Source organism: Elephas maximus, chromosome 23, assembly GCF_024166365.1.
Source record: "Elephas maximus indicus isolate mEleMax1 chromosome 23, mEleMax1 primary haplotype, whole genome shotgun sequence".
Taxonomy (NCBI): Eukaryota; Metazoa; Chordata; class Mammalia; order Proboscidea; family Elephantidae; genus Elephas; species Elephas maximus.
In genome coordinates, this window is record NC_064841.1 from 65,098,954 (window position 1) to 65,115,175 (window position 16,222).

General features: G+C 38.4%; 1 protein-coding gene across 7 annotated transcripts in view; it reads left to right on the forward strand.

The window, feature by feature from the left end:
- Positions 1 to 16,222, forward strand: part of PCCA (propionyl-CoA carboxylase subunit alpha) — a 534,561-nt gene that overhangs the window by 316,381 nt on the left and 201,958 nt on the right. For all 7 annotated transcript variants that reach the window (XM_049867227.1, XM_049867229.1, XM_049867228.1 and 4 more), the window contains one exon: positions 12,849 to 12,959. In XM_049867227.1, coding sequence (XP_049723184.1) covers positions 12,849 to 12,959 — 111 coding nt within the window. The remainder of the gene's footprint in view (positions 1 to 12,848; positions 12,960 to 16,222) is intronic.

Sequence of the window (16,222 nt, forward strand, 5' to 3'; positions counted from 1 at the left end):
CAGCTAATGTCTGGCCCGTGTTTTGGAACCAGCAGGTTGTCAGGAGAGAGTGCTCCTAGGGGTCCTCTCTTCTGTGGCCTGGTTGTGATTTTACATACAGATGGGACCTTGTGAACTTTGGCAGAGGTCATCCGAAATTCCCAATGTAAAACTTCTAGGCATAATTTTTATGACTATGTGATTGAGAATATCGTTGAAGCTATAAACTAACTCTCAAAGAATGCTTCCACTATCCATTTAGTGTTTAAATAAGGATCTGTGTCAACAGGCTTGTCCCTCCTGGTACCTGAAAAGAAAGTAAACTCAGTATAAGTGGTAATATTTAAATATGTAGAGTATCTCTTAGTAGTCCCATTTATTTGTTCTTCCTGAGATTTTATGTGTAAAATAATTTTCTGATTATTCCTCGGTTTTTGCTTTAGAATTAATTAATGTATAGCAGTTGCTGGAGCAATTAGTTGAAGGACCTAGATTTTGATTTTCTGTCATTAGTCATTATTTAACCGAATACTCCTTAGGAAAGACAAACAGATAATGACTTGGTTTTACATAGTAATCTGTGATACTTGATTCAGGGAACATTTGAAAGAAAATACTTTTGTGTATTAATTTTATTCCTGAAACATTATTTAGCAAGACCAAAATCTCTATTTTCATGCTCTATTCACTATTCAAGTAGAAAGATTTTTAAAAATCTGTGCTTTATTTGTCTACTTGAATGGGCCTGTTCTTCAATATTCAAAATGTATATTAATATTTGGCTTTGGTTTCATTGAGTCACATGTCGTAGAACAGCACATTCTTCTACTTTGAATAGAGAATAAAAATATAGCTCACGTCATTTATCCTGTAAAACCGCATGGATTTTAATATTTTAGATGTCATAAGCTCTGATCTTTTGTTGCTGTTGTTCAAATTAGCATTATCTCTTTTGGAAATCTATATTATATTTCACTGAAGACAGACTCTAATTTCCAAAGTTTTGGAATTGACCACACAGAGAGGTAGAAAATTTATACCAGCACTAAGCTGTAACAGAAAAGGCAGTAAAGTAGATACGAAATATTAAGTATTTATACAGTATTATTTTTATTTAACCCAGGGAGGGAAGGACAAGAATCCTTAGACTTAGACTGCCTTTTTAAATTAGCTATTGTTTAACCAACAAATTTTATAAATAGAAGTGTTCTGAATTAGAAATTTTTACCTAAGAATGACTTTTTTGTTTTTAAATAAAATTACTGCTGAACTTTGGTCTTCTAATTTTCATCCTTTTCAGTTCCTCCCTTTCCAAGCTTCAGTTATTAGTGTATATGAAAAATTTTCATATTTTGAATTTTATTCTGCATTTCTCTGTTTCTCATTCAGTTTTGGATTTCTTCATGTACAAGCTCACCTCATTGGCTTTAGAAAACTTCTGTATTCTGATGTATACATTCTAACCTGATCAATGTCCTGAACTCTAATTTTTTAGAGATATTAGTTAGTTGTCTCATAGGCATCTCAAATCAAACTTGTCCAAAATAAATCATATTTTTTTCTCTAAACCTATTCCTGTCTCTAAAAATGTCATCTTCTGTCACGTTTCAGAGCGAGAAATGTGGGTGCTATACTTGACTCATCTCCTTCATTCCTTTTATCCAGTAAATTTCCAAGCCCTATTATTTACCTCCTACATGTCTTTCAAATCCAAACTACTCTTCTCCATCTTTATCATGAACATCCTAGCTGTGGACAAAACCCTCGTCATTTTCCAGCTTATGTCCTGCAATTTTCAGCTCCTTTTCCCATCTTCAGTGTTGCCCTCCCAATCACTTTCCCACATAGGACCTGAAATGATTCCTGAAATACACAAATCTAGTCATAGTTGGTCCCTGGGTAGTGCATGCAATTTGTGATCAGCTGCTAACCTAAAGGTTAGTGGTTTGAACCCACGCAGTGGCTCCACAGAAGAAAGACTTGGTGATCTGCTTTCGTAAAGATCTTAACCTAGAAAACCCTATAGAGCAGTTCTACTGTGTCACACACGGGGTCACCATGAGTTGGAGTGGAGTCAACGGCAATGGGGTTGGTTTTTACTTTTTTTATATACTTTTATTGTGCTTTAAGCGAAAGTTTACGAATCAAGTCAGTCTCTTACATAAAAACTTATATACACCTTGTCACATACTCCCAATTACTCTCCCCCTAATGAGACAGCCTGCTCTCTGCCTCTACTCTCTCTTTTCATGTCCATTTCACCAGCTTCTAACCCCCTCTATCCTCTCATCTCCCCTCCAGGCAGGAGATGCCAACATAGTCTGAAGCGTCCACCTGATCCAAGAAGCTCACTCCTCACCAGCATCCCTCTCTAACCCGTTGTCCAGTCCAATCCATGTCTGAAGAGTTGGCTTTGGGAATGGTTCCTGTCCTGGGGCAACAGAAGGTCTGGGGGCCATGACCACTGGGGTCCTTCCAGTCTCAGTCAGACCATTAAGTCTGGTCTTTTTATGAGAATTTGGGGTCTGCATCCCACTGCTCTCCTGCTCCCTCAGGGGTTATCTGTTGTGTTCCTGTCAGGGCAGTCATTGGTTGTAGCTGGACACCATCTAGTTCTGGTCTCAGGATGATGTAGTCTCTGGTTCATGTGGACCTTTCTGTCTCTTGGGCTCGTAATCACCTTGTGTCCTTGGTGTTCTTCATTCTCCTTTGATCCAGGTGGGTTGAGACCAATTGATGCATCTTAGATGGCTGCTTGCTAGTGTTTAAGACCCCAGATGCCACTCTTCAAAGTGGGATGCAGAATGTTTTCTTAATAGATTTTATTATGCCAGTTGTCCCCTGAAATGATGGTCCCCAAACCCCTGTCCCTGCTATACTGACCTTCAAAGCATTCAGTTCATTGAGGAAACTTCTTTGCTTTTGGTTTAGTCCAGTTGTGCTGACCTCCCCTGTATTGTGTGCTCTTTCCCTTCACCTAAAGTAGTTCTTATCTACTAATTAGTGAATACTCCTCTCCCACCCTCCCTCCCTCCCTCCTCTCATAACCAGAAAGGAATGTTTTCTTCTCAGTTGAAACTATTTCTCAAGTTCTTATAATAGTGGTCTTATACAATATTTGTCCTTTTGCAACTGACTGATTTCACTTAGCATAATGCCTTCCAGGTTCCTCCATGTTACGAAATGTTTCACAGATTCCTCATTGTTCTTTAACAATGCGTAGTATTCCATTGTGTGAATATACCATAATTTATTTATCCATTCATCCGTTGATAGGCACCTTGGTTGCTTCCATCTTTTTGGTATTGTAAACAGAGCTGCAGTAAACATGGGTGTGCATATATCTGTTCGTGCAAAGGCACTTATTTCTCTGGGATATATTCCTAGGAGTGGGGTTGCTGGATCGTATGGTAGTTCTATTTCTAGCTTTTTAAGGAAGTGCCAAATCGATTTCGAAAGTGGTTATACCATTTGACATTCCTACCAGCAGTGTAAACCCAGCCCAGCGCTGTCGAGTCGATTCTGACTCATAGCGACCCAATAGAACGTATAAGTGTTCCAGTCTCTGCACAGCCTCTCCAACATTTATTATTTTGTGTTTTTTGGATTAATGCCAGCCTTGTTGGAGTGAGATGAAATCTCATCGTAGTCTTGATCTGCATTTCTCTAATGGCTAATGATCATGAACATTTCCTCATGTATCTGTTAGCTACCTGAATGTCTTCTTTAGTGAAGTGTGTATTCATTCATATCTTTTGCCCATTTCTTAATTGGGTTATTTGTCTTTTTGTAGTTGAGTTTTTGCGGTATCATACAGATTTTAGACATCAGACGCTGATCGGAAATGTCGTAGCTAAAAATTTTTTCCCAGTCTGTAGGTAGCCTTTTTACTCTTTTGGTGAAGTCTTTGGATGAGCATAGGTGTTTGATTTTTAGGAGCTCCCAGTTATCTAGTTTTTCTTCTGCATTCTTAATAATGTTTCGTATAGTGTTTATGCCATGTATTAGGGCTCCTAACGTTGTCCCTATTTTCTCTTCCATGATCTTTATCGTTATAGATTTTATATTTAGGTCTTTGATCCATTTTGAGCTTGTTTTTGTTCATGGAGTGAGGTATGGGTCTTGTTTCATTTTTTGCAGATGGATATCCAGGTATGCCAACATCATTTGTTCAAAAGACTGTCTTTTCCCCATTTAACTGTTTTGTGGCCTTTGTCAAATATCAACTGCCCATATGTGGATGGATTTATGTCTGGATTCTCAATTCTATTCCATTGGTCTACGTATCTGTTTTTGTACCAGTACCAGGCTGTTTTGACTACTGTGGAGGTATAATAGGCTCTAAAGTCAGGTAAAGTAAGACCTCCCACTTTGTTCTTCTTTTTCAGTAATGCCTTATTTATCCAGGACCTCTTTCTCTTCCATATGAAGTTGGTGATTTGTTTCTCCATCTCATTCAAGAATATTGTTGGGATTTGGATCGGAATTGCATTAAATACATAGATCGGTTTTGGTAGAATAGACATTTTTATAATGTTAAGTCTTCCTATCCATGAGCATTGTTCTATATTGTTATAGAACAATATCATTAATATCACACACAAGCAAAATTTTGCTGAAGATCATTCAAAAATGGCTGCAGCAGTATATCAACAGGGAACTGCCAGAAATTAAGGCTGGTTTCAGAAGCGGATGTAGAACCAGGGATGTCACTGCTGATGTCAGATGGATCCTGGCTGAAAGCAGAGAATACCAGAAGGATGTTTACCTGTGTTTTATTGACTATGCAAAGGCATTCGACTGTGTAGATCAAAACAAACTATGGATAACATTGCAAAGAATGGGAATTCCAGAGCACTTAATTGTGCTCATGGGGAACCTTTACATAGATCAAGAGGTACTTGTTTGTACAGAACAAGAGGATACTGAGTGGTTTAAAGTCAGGAAGGGTGTGTGTCAGCATTGTATTCTTTTACCGTACCTATTCAGTTTGTATGCTGAGCAAATAATAGGAGAAAATGGACTATGTGAAGAAGAACAGGGCATCAGGATTGGAGGAAGACTCATTAACAACCTGCATTATGCAGATGACACAACCTTGCTTGCTGAAAGTGAAGAGAATTTGAAGCACTTACTAATGAAGAGCAAAGACCACAGCCTTCAGTTTGGATTGCACCTCAACATAAGGAAAACAGAAATCCTCACAACTGGACAGTGAGCAACAACATGATAAATGGAGAAAAGATTGAAGTTGTGAAGGATTTCCTTTTACTTGGATCCACAATCAACAGCCATGGAAGCAGCAGTCAAGAAATCAAAAGGCGCATTGCGTTGGGCAAATCTTCTGCAAAGGACCTCTTTAAAGTTTTGAAAAGCAAAGATGTCACCCTGAAGACTAAGGTGTGCCTGACCCAAGCCATGGTATTTTTAATCACATCATATACATGTGAAAGTTGGACAATGAATAAGGAAGACTGAGGAATAATTGACGCCTTTGAATTGTGGTGTTGGTGAAGAATATTCAATATACCATGGACTGCCAAAAGAATGAACAAATCTGTCTTAGAAGAAGTACAACCAGAATGCTCCTTAGGGGCAAGGATGGCGAATCTGCATCTTGCATACTTTGGACATGTCGTCAGGAGGGATCAGTCCCTGGAGAAGGACATCGTGCTTGGCAAAGTACAGGGTCAGTGGAAAAGAGGAAGACCCTCAACGAGGTGGAATGACACAGTGGCTGCAACAATGAGCTCAAGCATAACGATTGTAAGGATGGCTCAGGACCGGGCAGTGTTTCGTTCTGTTGTGCATAGGGTCACTATGAGTCGGAACCGACTCGATGGCACCTAGCAACAACAACAACATCCATGAGCAAGGTATGTTTTTCCACTTGTTGAGGTGATCGTGGTCTGTTTCTTTATGTGACTTGATGTTGACTGTGGTCTCTGATCCATCAATAAGTTATTGCATTAGTTTATGCTTGCTTACTGTGTTGTAGCTTCTTGCTTTATTTTGTTTTGTTTTACCCCTACGTGTTGCGTGAGTGAGCTAGCTTGATTATGTTTGTATTCGGAGCTCTGACGTCCTGTCCCCAGAGGCCTAGAGCTGTTATCAGGTATATCAGTCTAGGAGTCCAGTCAGTTTTCTTGTATGAATTCAGCTTAGGTTTCCAGGTAGCTGATCATCAAGTGTGTGGTACAGGCTCCGTCCTACAGTCTTAGAGGGGCAGGGGTGATAGATGTATATACCAGTATTTGATTGCAGCAGGGGTCACACGTCAAACAAGGCAGGAGGCTGAGAACTGACCCCCGAGTGTCTCTGAGGAAAGCACGTCCCTGTTCGCTAGAGCATGTAGGTGGGTGGGTTCTGGAGATGGACCATGGGCACCCAGAGTTTTTTGTTGTAAGGACTGGGAGGTACCAGTTATGTTTGGACCCCTGTCGCGGGTGGCTTGGTGACCTGAGTGGAGGTGCCAGTCCTTAGGCCCCTGATGTGGGTAGGTGAGGACCTTGTTTAATATACAAAGCAATGTCAAACATCAAATGCCCACCTCTCCACTGCACAGCTGAAATGGTGGAGTTTGCTTACAACGGCCGATTCTCCTGAAATAGGCCCACACAGGTCCATGCAGAAGGGAATGGTGCTCAAAGTCCACAGATGGTTTATGCCTGGACAGGAGCTGCTTCTGTCCTGAGCTCCCCGGGTTAGTGGAGCTAGCAAATTATCTTTTCCCCCAAATGCAAATTTTTTCCTTCCCCAAGGCCAAGAGGATGGCTCTAGGTGCTCAACAGTGTATATCTCAGGCCCAGGGAATTTAGGCGCTGAAGCTGGTTTGTGGGTGTGAGGGTGTATTAAAATATACATAAGTACTTAGCTTTTGCTGAGAGTGCGTTCTCCTCAGGTTCTGGAGTTGTGAGTAGGCTGTGTGGCTGGCTGCTTCTCCATGAGGAAACTGTGGCCAAACACTAGTACCAGCCCACCGCCACCGCTCCTGGAGTGGTCCCTGAGGGTTCCGTGTGATTCACGTCCATTAGCTCCTCTCCCCTTCTGAACCGTCTCTTCCTCCCCCTGCCCCTCAGTTCATTTTCTTAGCGTTCCTTTGAAGCTCAGGGCTCCCAGCTTGTCACAAATGTACTCGTTTCACTTGTTTTTTCGGGTCTTTGTTGTAAAGAGGGCTCACCGGAAGTGTCTTGTCTATCTGCCATCTTGGCTCCCCCGCGGTATTTTTTTTTTTAACATATCTTTCCTGTTTCACATACTTTAGTTCTTAGATAAAGTAAAATCTGTCTATGGACAATAAAACTCTTAGCCAAACCTGTTTTTTTTTTTTAATTATTTTTTGTGCTTTAAGTGAAAGTTTACAAATCAAGACAGTCTCTCATAGAAAAAGTTATACACATCTTGGTAGGTACTCCTAGCTGCTCTCCCCTAATGAGACAGCAGATTGCTCTTCTCCATCCTGTATTTCCCGTGTCCATTCAACCAGCTTCTGTCCCCTTCTTCCTTTTCATCTCACCTCCAGACAGGAGTTGCCCATAGTCTCACGTGTCTACTTGAGCCAAGAAGCTCACCCCTCACCAGTACCATTGTCTGTCTTATAGTCCAGTCCAATCCCTGTCTGAAGAGTTGGCTTTGGGAATGGTTCTAGTCTTGGGCTAACAAAGGGTCTGGGGACCATGACCTCTGGGGTCCCTGTAGTCTCAGTCAGACCATTTAAGTCTGGTCTCTTTACAAGAATTTGAGATCTGTATTTCACAGTTCTCCTGCTCCTCCAGGGATTCTCTGTTGTGTTTCCTGTCAGGGCAGTCATTGGTGGTAGCCAGGCACCATCTAGTTCTTCCGGTCTCACGCTGATGTAGTCTCTGGTTTATATGGCCATTTCTGTCTCTTGGGCACATCTTTACCATATGTCTTTGGTGTTCTTCCTTCTTCTTTGCTCCAGGTGAGTTGAGATCAATTGATGCATCTTTGATGGCCGCTCGCTAGCATTTAAGACCCCAGACGCCATTCACCAAAGTGGGATGTAGAACGTTTTCTTAATACATTTTGTTAAGCCATTTGACCTAGAGGTTTCTAAAACCATGGTTCCCAAACGCCTGTCCCTGCTACTCTGACCTTCAAAATGTTAACCAAACCCATTTGACTTTTCAGCCCCATCTGGCTCCTTTCTCTCCTTTGCGCGTATACGTTTTGGTCATAGTGTCCTTCTGTCACTTCTCTTCATAGATATACTGTGGCATTTATTCACTTTTCACAACAATGAGTTCTTAAATATTTAAGTTTTTCCATAATATTACCCAAACCTCAGCTACCCATCTCTGTGTCCTTTGGTGTCTTCCTTTGTTTTCTATCCCAGCATGAAATCTTTCATTTCCTATGCATATGAACCTCTAACAAACCATATCTCTTTTCTTCTTCACAACTGCTATAGTTTTGTCTGTTCGTTAAGCATTTGACAAAGGGATTCATTTCATTTTTATAGCCTGAATTTTTATAACGAGTCTTAAATTCTTGCCTACCTAGTTTGTCTAAGTTTCCTAGCATAATGCCTTCAATTGTTCATTTTCATATATCCAAATGTAAACTAAAATTTAAGTATTTGCCACATTTTTGCAATGATTTATTAGATATAGTGGCACCATCGAAACTTTTTTCCTCCTAGAAATGTACTTAATTATGAAAACTCTTAGGTACATTGGTTATTGAATATGGGCTAAGTCATTACCTGCCAAGCAAGGTTGAGAATTGTGCATTTGTCATGGACATGTAGTATAAAAGGTATTTATCACAGCATCATCTATATATGATAACTTCTTCCACTGGATGTTTGCATAGCTAAAGGAGTAGTATTAATGTTTGAAGTTTAGATCTTTCTCTAAATGTTTATAGGTAGTTGAATAGACTGGGAATTGGTTTTTATAAAAATGTAGGCATGTTGTATCTCCTGAGTGAGGAATAGAGATGCTCAGAATTTTGTAAATGGTGGCTAATGTGACCTAGTATAAAGAGTTATGTAGAAAAATGCCTGGAAGATGTATTAAGCTATTATCATTGATTAGCTTAGAGGTGGGAGATCATACTGAAGAGATATCCTTCCCCCTTCTCCATATACACATGTTAGTTAGGGTACAGGGTATGCTGTTGTAACAAAGATTCCCAAATCAGATAGTAATTTTTCTACCCCTGATGTAACAGTCTGGCCGATCCATGTTGATGGGCCAGTTCTGCTTCATGAGATTATTTTCATGAGATATTTCATCTTGTTGCTCTACTTCTACTTGGTCAAAGCTGAATTCCTGCCATATCAGGAAGCCCAGAGGAAGAAGGCAAGAAAGGAAGTCAAGGCAAGCAATTTCCTTTAAAGAAGATGAGATAGGAGTTGGATACATCACTTTAACTTACATTCCGTTGTCTAGAAATTAGTCAGTTTGTTGTGTCTAGCTATAAGACATTTGAGGAAATGGAGTCTGTAAATGGGTGGTTTTGTGTCCGGCTAAAAACCTATTACTATGGAAAAGAAAAGAAGAGTGGGTTTTAGGAGAAACTGGTAGTCTGTCACAATTTGAATTTTGTATATGTATTACTTGCATATTTTTTAATATGCTAAAGCTTAGGTAAATTATTCAGTGTCTGTGTATCACAATTTTCTTATTTTTAGCTCCCTTTTTTATTCGTTGGGATTTTCTTAATCCATAACTTCTTACTGAAAATTTCCCAAAGCAGGTACCATATTGTGTGCTCTTATCTTCCTTCTCGTAATATCTAGCTGTAAGTGTAGAATACATGCTCATAGATACAGGTTAGTTAGCTCAGAATATTAACGTTATTAATACTTTATAGCAGATGTTAGCAAACTTTTCTGTAAAGGGCCAGATAGTAAATATTTTATCTTTGCGGATTATACGGTCTTTGTTGCTTCTACTCAACACTATTAGAGCATGAACACAGCCACAGAAAAACACGTAAAAACGTGAGAATGGGTGTGTTCAAATAAAACTTTATTTACTAAAATAGGTAGCAGACCACATTTGGCCCACAGGCCATAGTTTGCCTACTTCTGCCTTACAGTGTGAATATACCCTCTAGATAGAAACAGGTGTAAAATTAGATTTATGGAGCTCCATTCTTACAGAACATGAGACTGTAAGTTAGGGAGGTCAGTACTGAGGCTTCCGATGCAATACAGCTTTGTCTGACGTTTGTTATCTACGTGAGGACTTAATGGCCTGTGTTTTCCCTATACAAAAAGGTAATAATGAGCATAATAATAACATACCTTTTTAAGTGCCTGTCATTGCACTAAGCATTATCTCAATTGAGCATCATGATAATCATGCAGAGTAGATTTTGTTATCATCACCCTTTTTCAACGAGGAAACTAAAACTTGGAGATGTTAAAACCACTTAAGAGGCAGGTCTGATACTTGAACTTGAGTGTCTGGTTCTGGCACCTATGCTTTGCTTACATTATATTTTATCTTATAGAAGTGAGAATTTTATGAGACTTGAATGGCAAGATCAGGAACCAGGCTTTGTAGATTTATTGTGCAGCATAATGGCACAGATTAGAAGCGTGTAGAAGTGGGCTAAGGAGACTGAAAGGAATTAACAAACCTCGCCATTTGCTTACACTGTTTTGCTCCAGTCACCCTGCTCTCCTTACGGAACCTTGGTCTAACTCACACTTTCCCTGGATTCGAAATGCCTTCTCACATCACCTTTTATTTCCATTATCAACTTTGTAATTTGGAAGATCAAGATCAGATACCTCCTTCTGTGTAAAACTTTTTTGTATCCTACAACTTTCTCAATACTTTTTATTTCTGTCAGTTACCAGTACTTTGAAGTAGTCATTGTGTCCTAGGCTCAATTTCTTCTTGATTATGTGCTTTTTTTTTTTTTTAAACATTTAAAGTGTGCAATTTAATGAGTTTTGCCATATAGGTGATAACCTATGAAACCATCACCACTATCAAGATGCTGAACATTTCCACCACCTCCAAAGTTTTCTCATTCCTCTTTGCCATTCATTCTCCCTCTGCCCCTGTGTTCCTGCAGCCGTGTGGTCTGCCTGCTGTCACTGTAGGTGGGCTTGCATTTTATAAAATTTCGTATTAATGGACTCAAACAGTCTGCATTATTTTCATCTTGCTTCTTTAATTGAGCATAAATATTTTTTATTATGCTAAAATAGATATCACAATAAAAACTTGCTGCTTCAACCAGTCTTTAGTGTGCAGTTCAGTGAGTTAATCACATTCAGCGTAATTATTTTGAGATTCATCCTCGTTTCGCCTGTTAGTCATTCGTTTCTTTTCATAGCTGAGTAGAATTCCGTGGTATGGAAAGACGGCATTATGTTTATCCATTCACCCGTTGATGGGTATTCAGGTTTGTCTCTAGTTTTTGTTTATTGCTAATAAAGCTTCCATTAACATTTGTTTACAAATCTTTGTATGGATATATGTTTTTATTTAACTTGGGTAAATACTTAGGCGTGAAATGGCTGGGTCATATGACGAGTATATATTTAATTTTTTAAGAGACTGCCGACCTATTCCAAAGTGGTTGTGCTGTTTTATTTTCCCGCTACAGTGTGTGACAGTTTCGGTTATTCCACAGGCCCATCGTCACTTGGTGTTATCAGCCCTTTCACTTTTCGCCACTTAACTTGGTGTGTAAGGCTATCTCATTGTACTTCTCTGATGCTAATTGTCTTAGCTTCTTAATGCTGCTATGACAGAAATGCCACAAGTAGTGGCTTCAACCAACAGAAATGTGTTTTCTCACAGTTTAGGAGGCGAGAAGCCTGAATCCAGGGTACGAGCTCCAGGGGAAGGCTCTCAGTGTCTGCTCTGGGGGAAAATCCTTGTCTCAGCTTCTCTAGCCAGCCATCTTTGGCATTGAGCTTGTAGATTGATTTGCCTCCTTGGTCTTCGGATAGTGTTAGTACTCTCCCACCCCCCCCCCCCCCATCTGTCTTCTTCTGTGCTGAGTCTGCTCTTTTATATCTTAAGACATACCCTACATGGATATGGCCTCATTAACCCAACAAAACCCATATTCCCAAATGGGATTGTATCCACAGGTATAGTGGTTAGAATTTACAATACGTGTTTTGGGGGGGACACAGTTCAATCCATAGCAATAATGATATTGAACACCTTTTCATGTGCTTACTGGCCATTGGTGTATCTTCTTTTGTGAAATGTCTGTTCAAATCTTTTGCCCATTTTTTTCATTGGTTTCTAAGGGTTTTTTATATATTCTGGATACAAGTTCTTTGATATATGTGTTGTGAATATTTTCTCTCAGTCTAACTTGCCATGTCATTTTCTTATCTGTGTCGTTTGAAGAGTAGGCATTAAAAAAATTTTTTTGATGACATATAATTTGTTTTCTTTTTATGGTTTATGGTTTTTGTGTACTGCCTAAGAATCTGCTGCCTGTCCTTCCCCACGGTTACAGAAGTTTTTCTCCTATATTTTCTCTAGAAGTTTTGTAGTTTCAGGTTTTACGTTTAGTTTTGTGATCCACTTTGAGTTAATTTTTGTGTATGGTGAGTTAGATCTGAGGCTCATTCCCTCTGCCCCCCCATGGATATTCAGTTGCTCTACCATTATTTATGGAAAGAAAAGACATTTATTTTCCCCATTCAATTACCTGGGAAATCACAAGCTTTTAAAGCTTCATTTCGTGCTTTACTACTACCTGAATTCCAGGTGTTTTTGTTGTTACTTGAGGTAAGTAATCTTGCGTGGTTCTTTCTAGATCATAGAACATCGATGAAAAAGCTTTCCGGATTATAAGAATTAGATTTTTTTAACTTATTTTTCTCCCATTTAATCTGATAATCATTATATTTTTAGGTGTTACACATAATATTTGTTTACTTCGAGAGGTGATAACCCACTCACGTTTTATAAAAGGAGACATCAACACTAAATTTCTTTCTGAAGTCTATCCCGATGGCTTTACAGGTTTGTATGCATTGAAATATTTTAATGTGTTGAAGTTATTATGTGTATATTTTATCATAATGTACATTTTTTAAATTTTGAAATGAAGACTTTGCCCTGTATTATATTTATGAATATATTTAGAGTATCATTGACTATTGACATTCATAATTTTAAGTATTCATGAGTGACTCAGATATATCATGAATTTGATAATCTGTTCCTTTGTTGAATGAGGAATTCAACTATGTGGAATATTCTTTGTATTAAGTGTTTTGGAACAATGCATATAGGCAGAACATTAGCGTACCCGGTTTTCTGGTTTCTGAGAGTCAATGATACTGGTATATACAGAAACTCTTCTTGCATGATAAAAACTGTATCTTCATGAAAAATTGCTCTGAAAATTTCAGAAAACTAGATGTTAACTGTATTAGTGAAAATGGTAATGTCTAAGAAAGTGATGGTTTTTCATTTGAAAAATGACACTTTGGATAAATGAAAGAGTAACATGTGAAATTTAGCACCTGATTTCGATCTGTTTTATGAATATTGTTGTTACTTGCCATTGAGTCTATTCTGACTCATGGCGACCTCATGTGTGTGGAGTAGCACTGCTCCATAGGGTGTTCAAGGCCGCAATCTTTTGGAAGCAGACCCACAGGCCTTCCTTTGAGGTGCCTCTGGGTGAGTTTGAACCACCAACTTTCGATTAGTAGCCCAGAACTTAACTGTTTGTGCCACCCAGGCATCCCATTTTATTAATACATATGTATTATTTTAGAAAAAAGGCAAAGTTATCAGCGAATGTGTTGAGGAAGTAGAAAAATTCTCATCAAGTGAAAAATAGAGTAGTGAGTATTGAAGACATAGTCAACGTGTGATATTAGGAAAATTACAGGATTTATGTGAGGCTTAGTAGAAATTCAGGTGAAAGCCAGAAGCCCCTCTATACATTCTGCACTACTGAACTTGGGATATATGAAGGTTAGATATTCCCTTACAAATTTCAGGTGCTTTCTATATCAGTTTAAAGTGCTTTAATACATGAAATGACTCACATAGGCATATTAGGAGCTATATATATACTCAGGTCAGCTTTATGTAGTTGTGCTGCTACATGCATTTACAAAGTAATTTCTCACCTCAGAATTCGCAATACATGGTTACCATAAGACCAACTGGAGATAGCTGATATGAACATGCTTTCAAAACTTTAGTGTTACAGGGTTTTATCAGTGATGCCAAGGGAAATGAAGAACGTCTTCTATTTGTGATCTTAAAATGAAAACTAATGAAACATCAGATTCCTTTTTCTGAAATTTTGAATTTCTAAAAATATAAAATTAAACACAACCTTAACATGATTGAAATTTTATTCTTGTGTGATTATTAATATCTCTCGGTTTCATGAAGCCAGAAACCATTTAGTTTATTGCTTTTTTATTGTATTCCTAGAAACTAAAACTTAATAGGTACAATAATTGTTTGTTGAATTAATAACAGGAATCTTATCCATAGTATTGGTGAGAAGGGATTACCTTGGATATCTATACATGTACCCAGGTAACCAGTTTACTCTATTATGAACTTAACATTTTGGCCTTTTGTCCTTTCTAAAGTTTTAATTAAAAATTGTAGCAAGCTGTGAAATGGACTCTCAAGATTTCCATATGATTTTATGTCTGCTTCACTTATGTTTCTATGAAAGTGATATGAAACAGAAAGGAGAAGGAGAAAACAGCTGAAAACTTCAGTGAGCCTTCGTAACAAACTTTGTATGTGTATGGGGTATTTCATATACGTACACATTTATATATGTGTGTATATATCCAAAAACCAAACCAAACCCACCGCCGACAAGTCGATTCCGACCTTATCGACCCTGTAGGACAGGGTAGAACTACCCCATAGAGTTTCCAAGAAGCGCCTGGCACATTTGAACTGCCGACCTCTTGGTTAGCAGCCGTAGCACTTAACCGCTATGCTACCAGGGTTTTCATGTGTATATATAGGTATATAAAAAACACACATGTACATACACGCACACGTATATCTCTGTGTGTATGTATATATGCTCATATGGTAAAATGTCACATAATATTAGAAAATGTGGCATTTAAATTTTCTAATTGGGGTTAATTACTATGTGCGGTACATTTAGCAACAATAGAAAAATCTTCAAATTCTCTAGAGAAGGGAATCCGCTTAAAACTCAGAAATTTACTTAAAATCTAAATATTGTAATGTGATACATTTAATATATTTCTTTTTGGGTAGGTAATTATCAGCATGGACACCATAATTTATTTCTTATGTATATACCAGATAGGAACATGATTTTTTTTTTTTATTGCCATAAATTGTTAGACGGGCCTTCATTTGACATGTAAGGAATATAAAGTCTAGAACAACTGATAAGGCCAAATGTCCAGTAAAATAAGCCAGGGATTGAACCTAGGGTTTTGAATTCCTGTTTCCTGTTTTAGTACTCTTTCAACTGCACCAGGATTCACATTCATAAATAATAAAAGTTCCAATCAAGGTGTGCTATATATTGTTATACTCTCTATAAGGACTTCAAATTTACATACCTCTAATTGCCATTCTTAATGTCTAAACCCTGGTAGCATAGTGGTTAAGCGCTACAGCTGCTAACTTAAAAGGTTGGCAGTTCAAATCCACCAGGCACTCCTTGGAAACCATGTGGGGCAGTTCTACTCTGTCCTATGGGGTCGCTATGAGTTGAAATCGACTCAATGGCAATGGGTTTGGTTTTTGGTTTTGAACCTCTTATTTTAGTCCCTCGTGTTATTTTCACATCAACTCTTTTCAGAATGGCTACTCTCTCCTGTTCTTTTTCTTGAGATTACTCTTCTTCTACTTTTCAATTTTTCCCCATAGCGGGTCTTAGATATATTAAACTGTATCAACTTTGACTGCTTGATACATGTGCCTGAAAGAGACAGCAGGAAGTGGCAACTAAAGCTAATCTAGGATCTTCTTCATATGTTTGAGGCTGGGTCATTTTGCCGTTTTGGAATTACCCATCTGCTTCCCATTTGTCTAGCTAGCCTAGGCACTCTTTATAGGCAAGTGCCCATTTTTATGACAGCATTAAATTTTTCTAATATATATGTTTATTATCCAAAATTCTAATTTATTTATAGACTAGGCCAGTTTTCTACCATGTCTGTCAGTTTTGTCGTACTGTGGTGGCTTGCGTATTATATCATGCTGGAAGCTATGCCACTGGTATTTCAAATATCAGCACGGTCACCCAT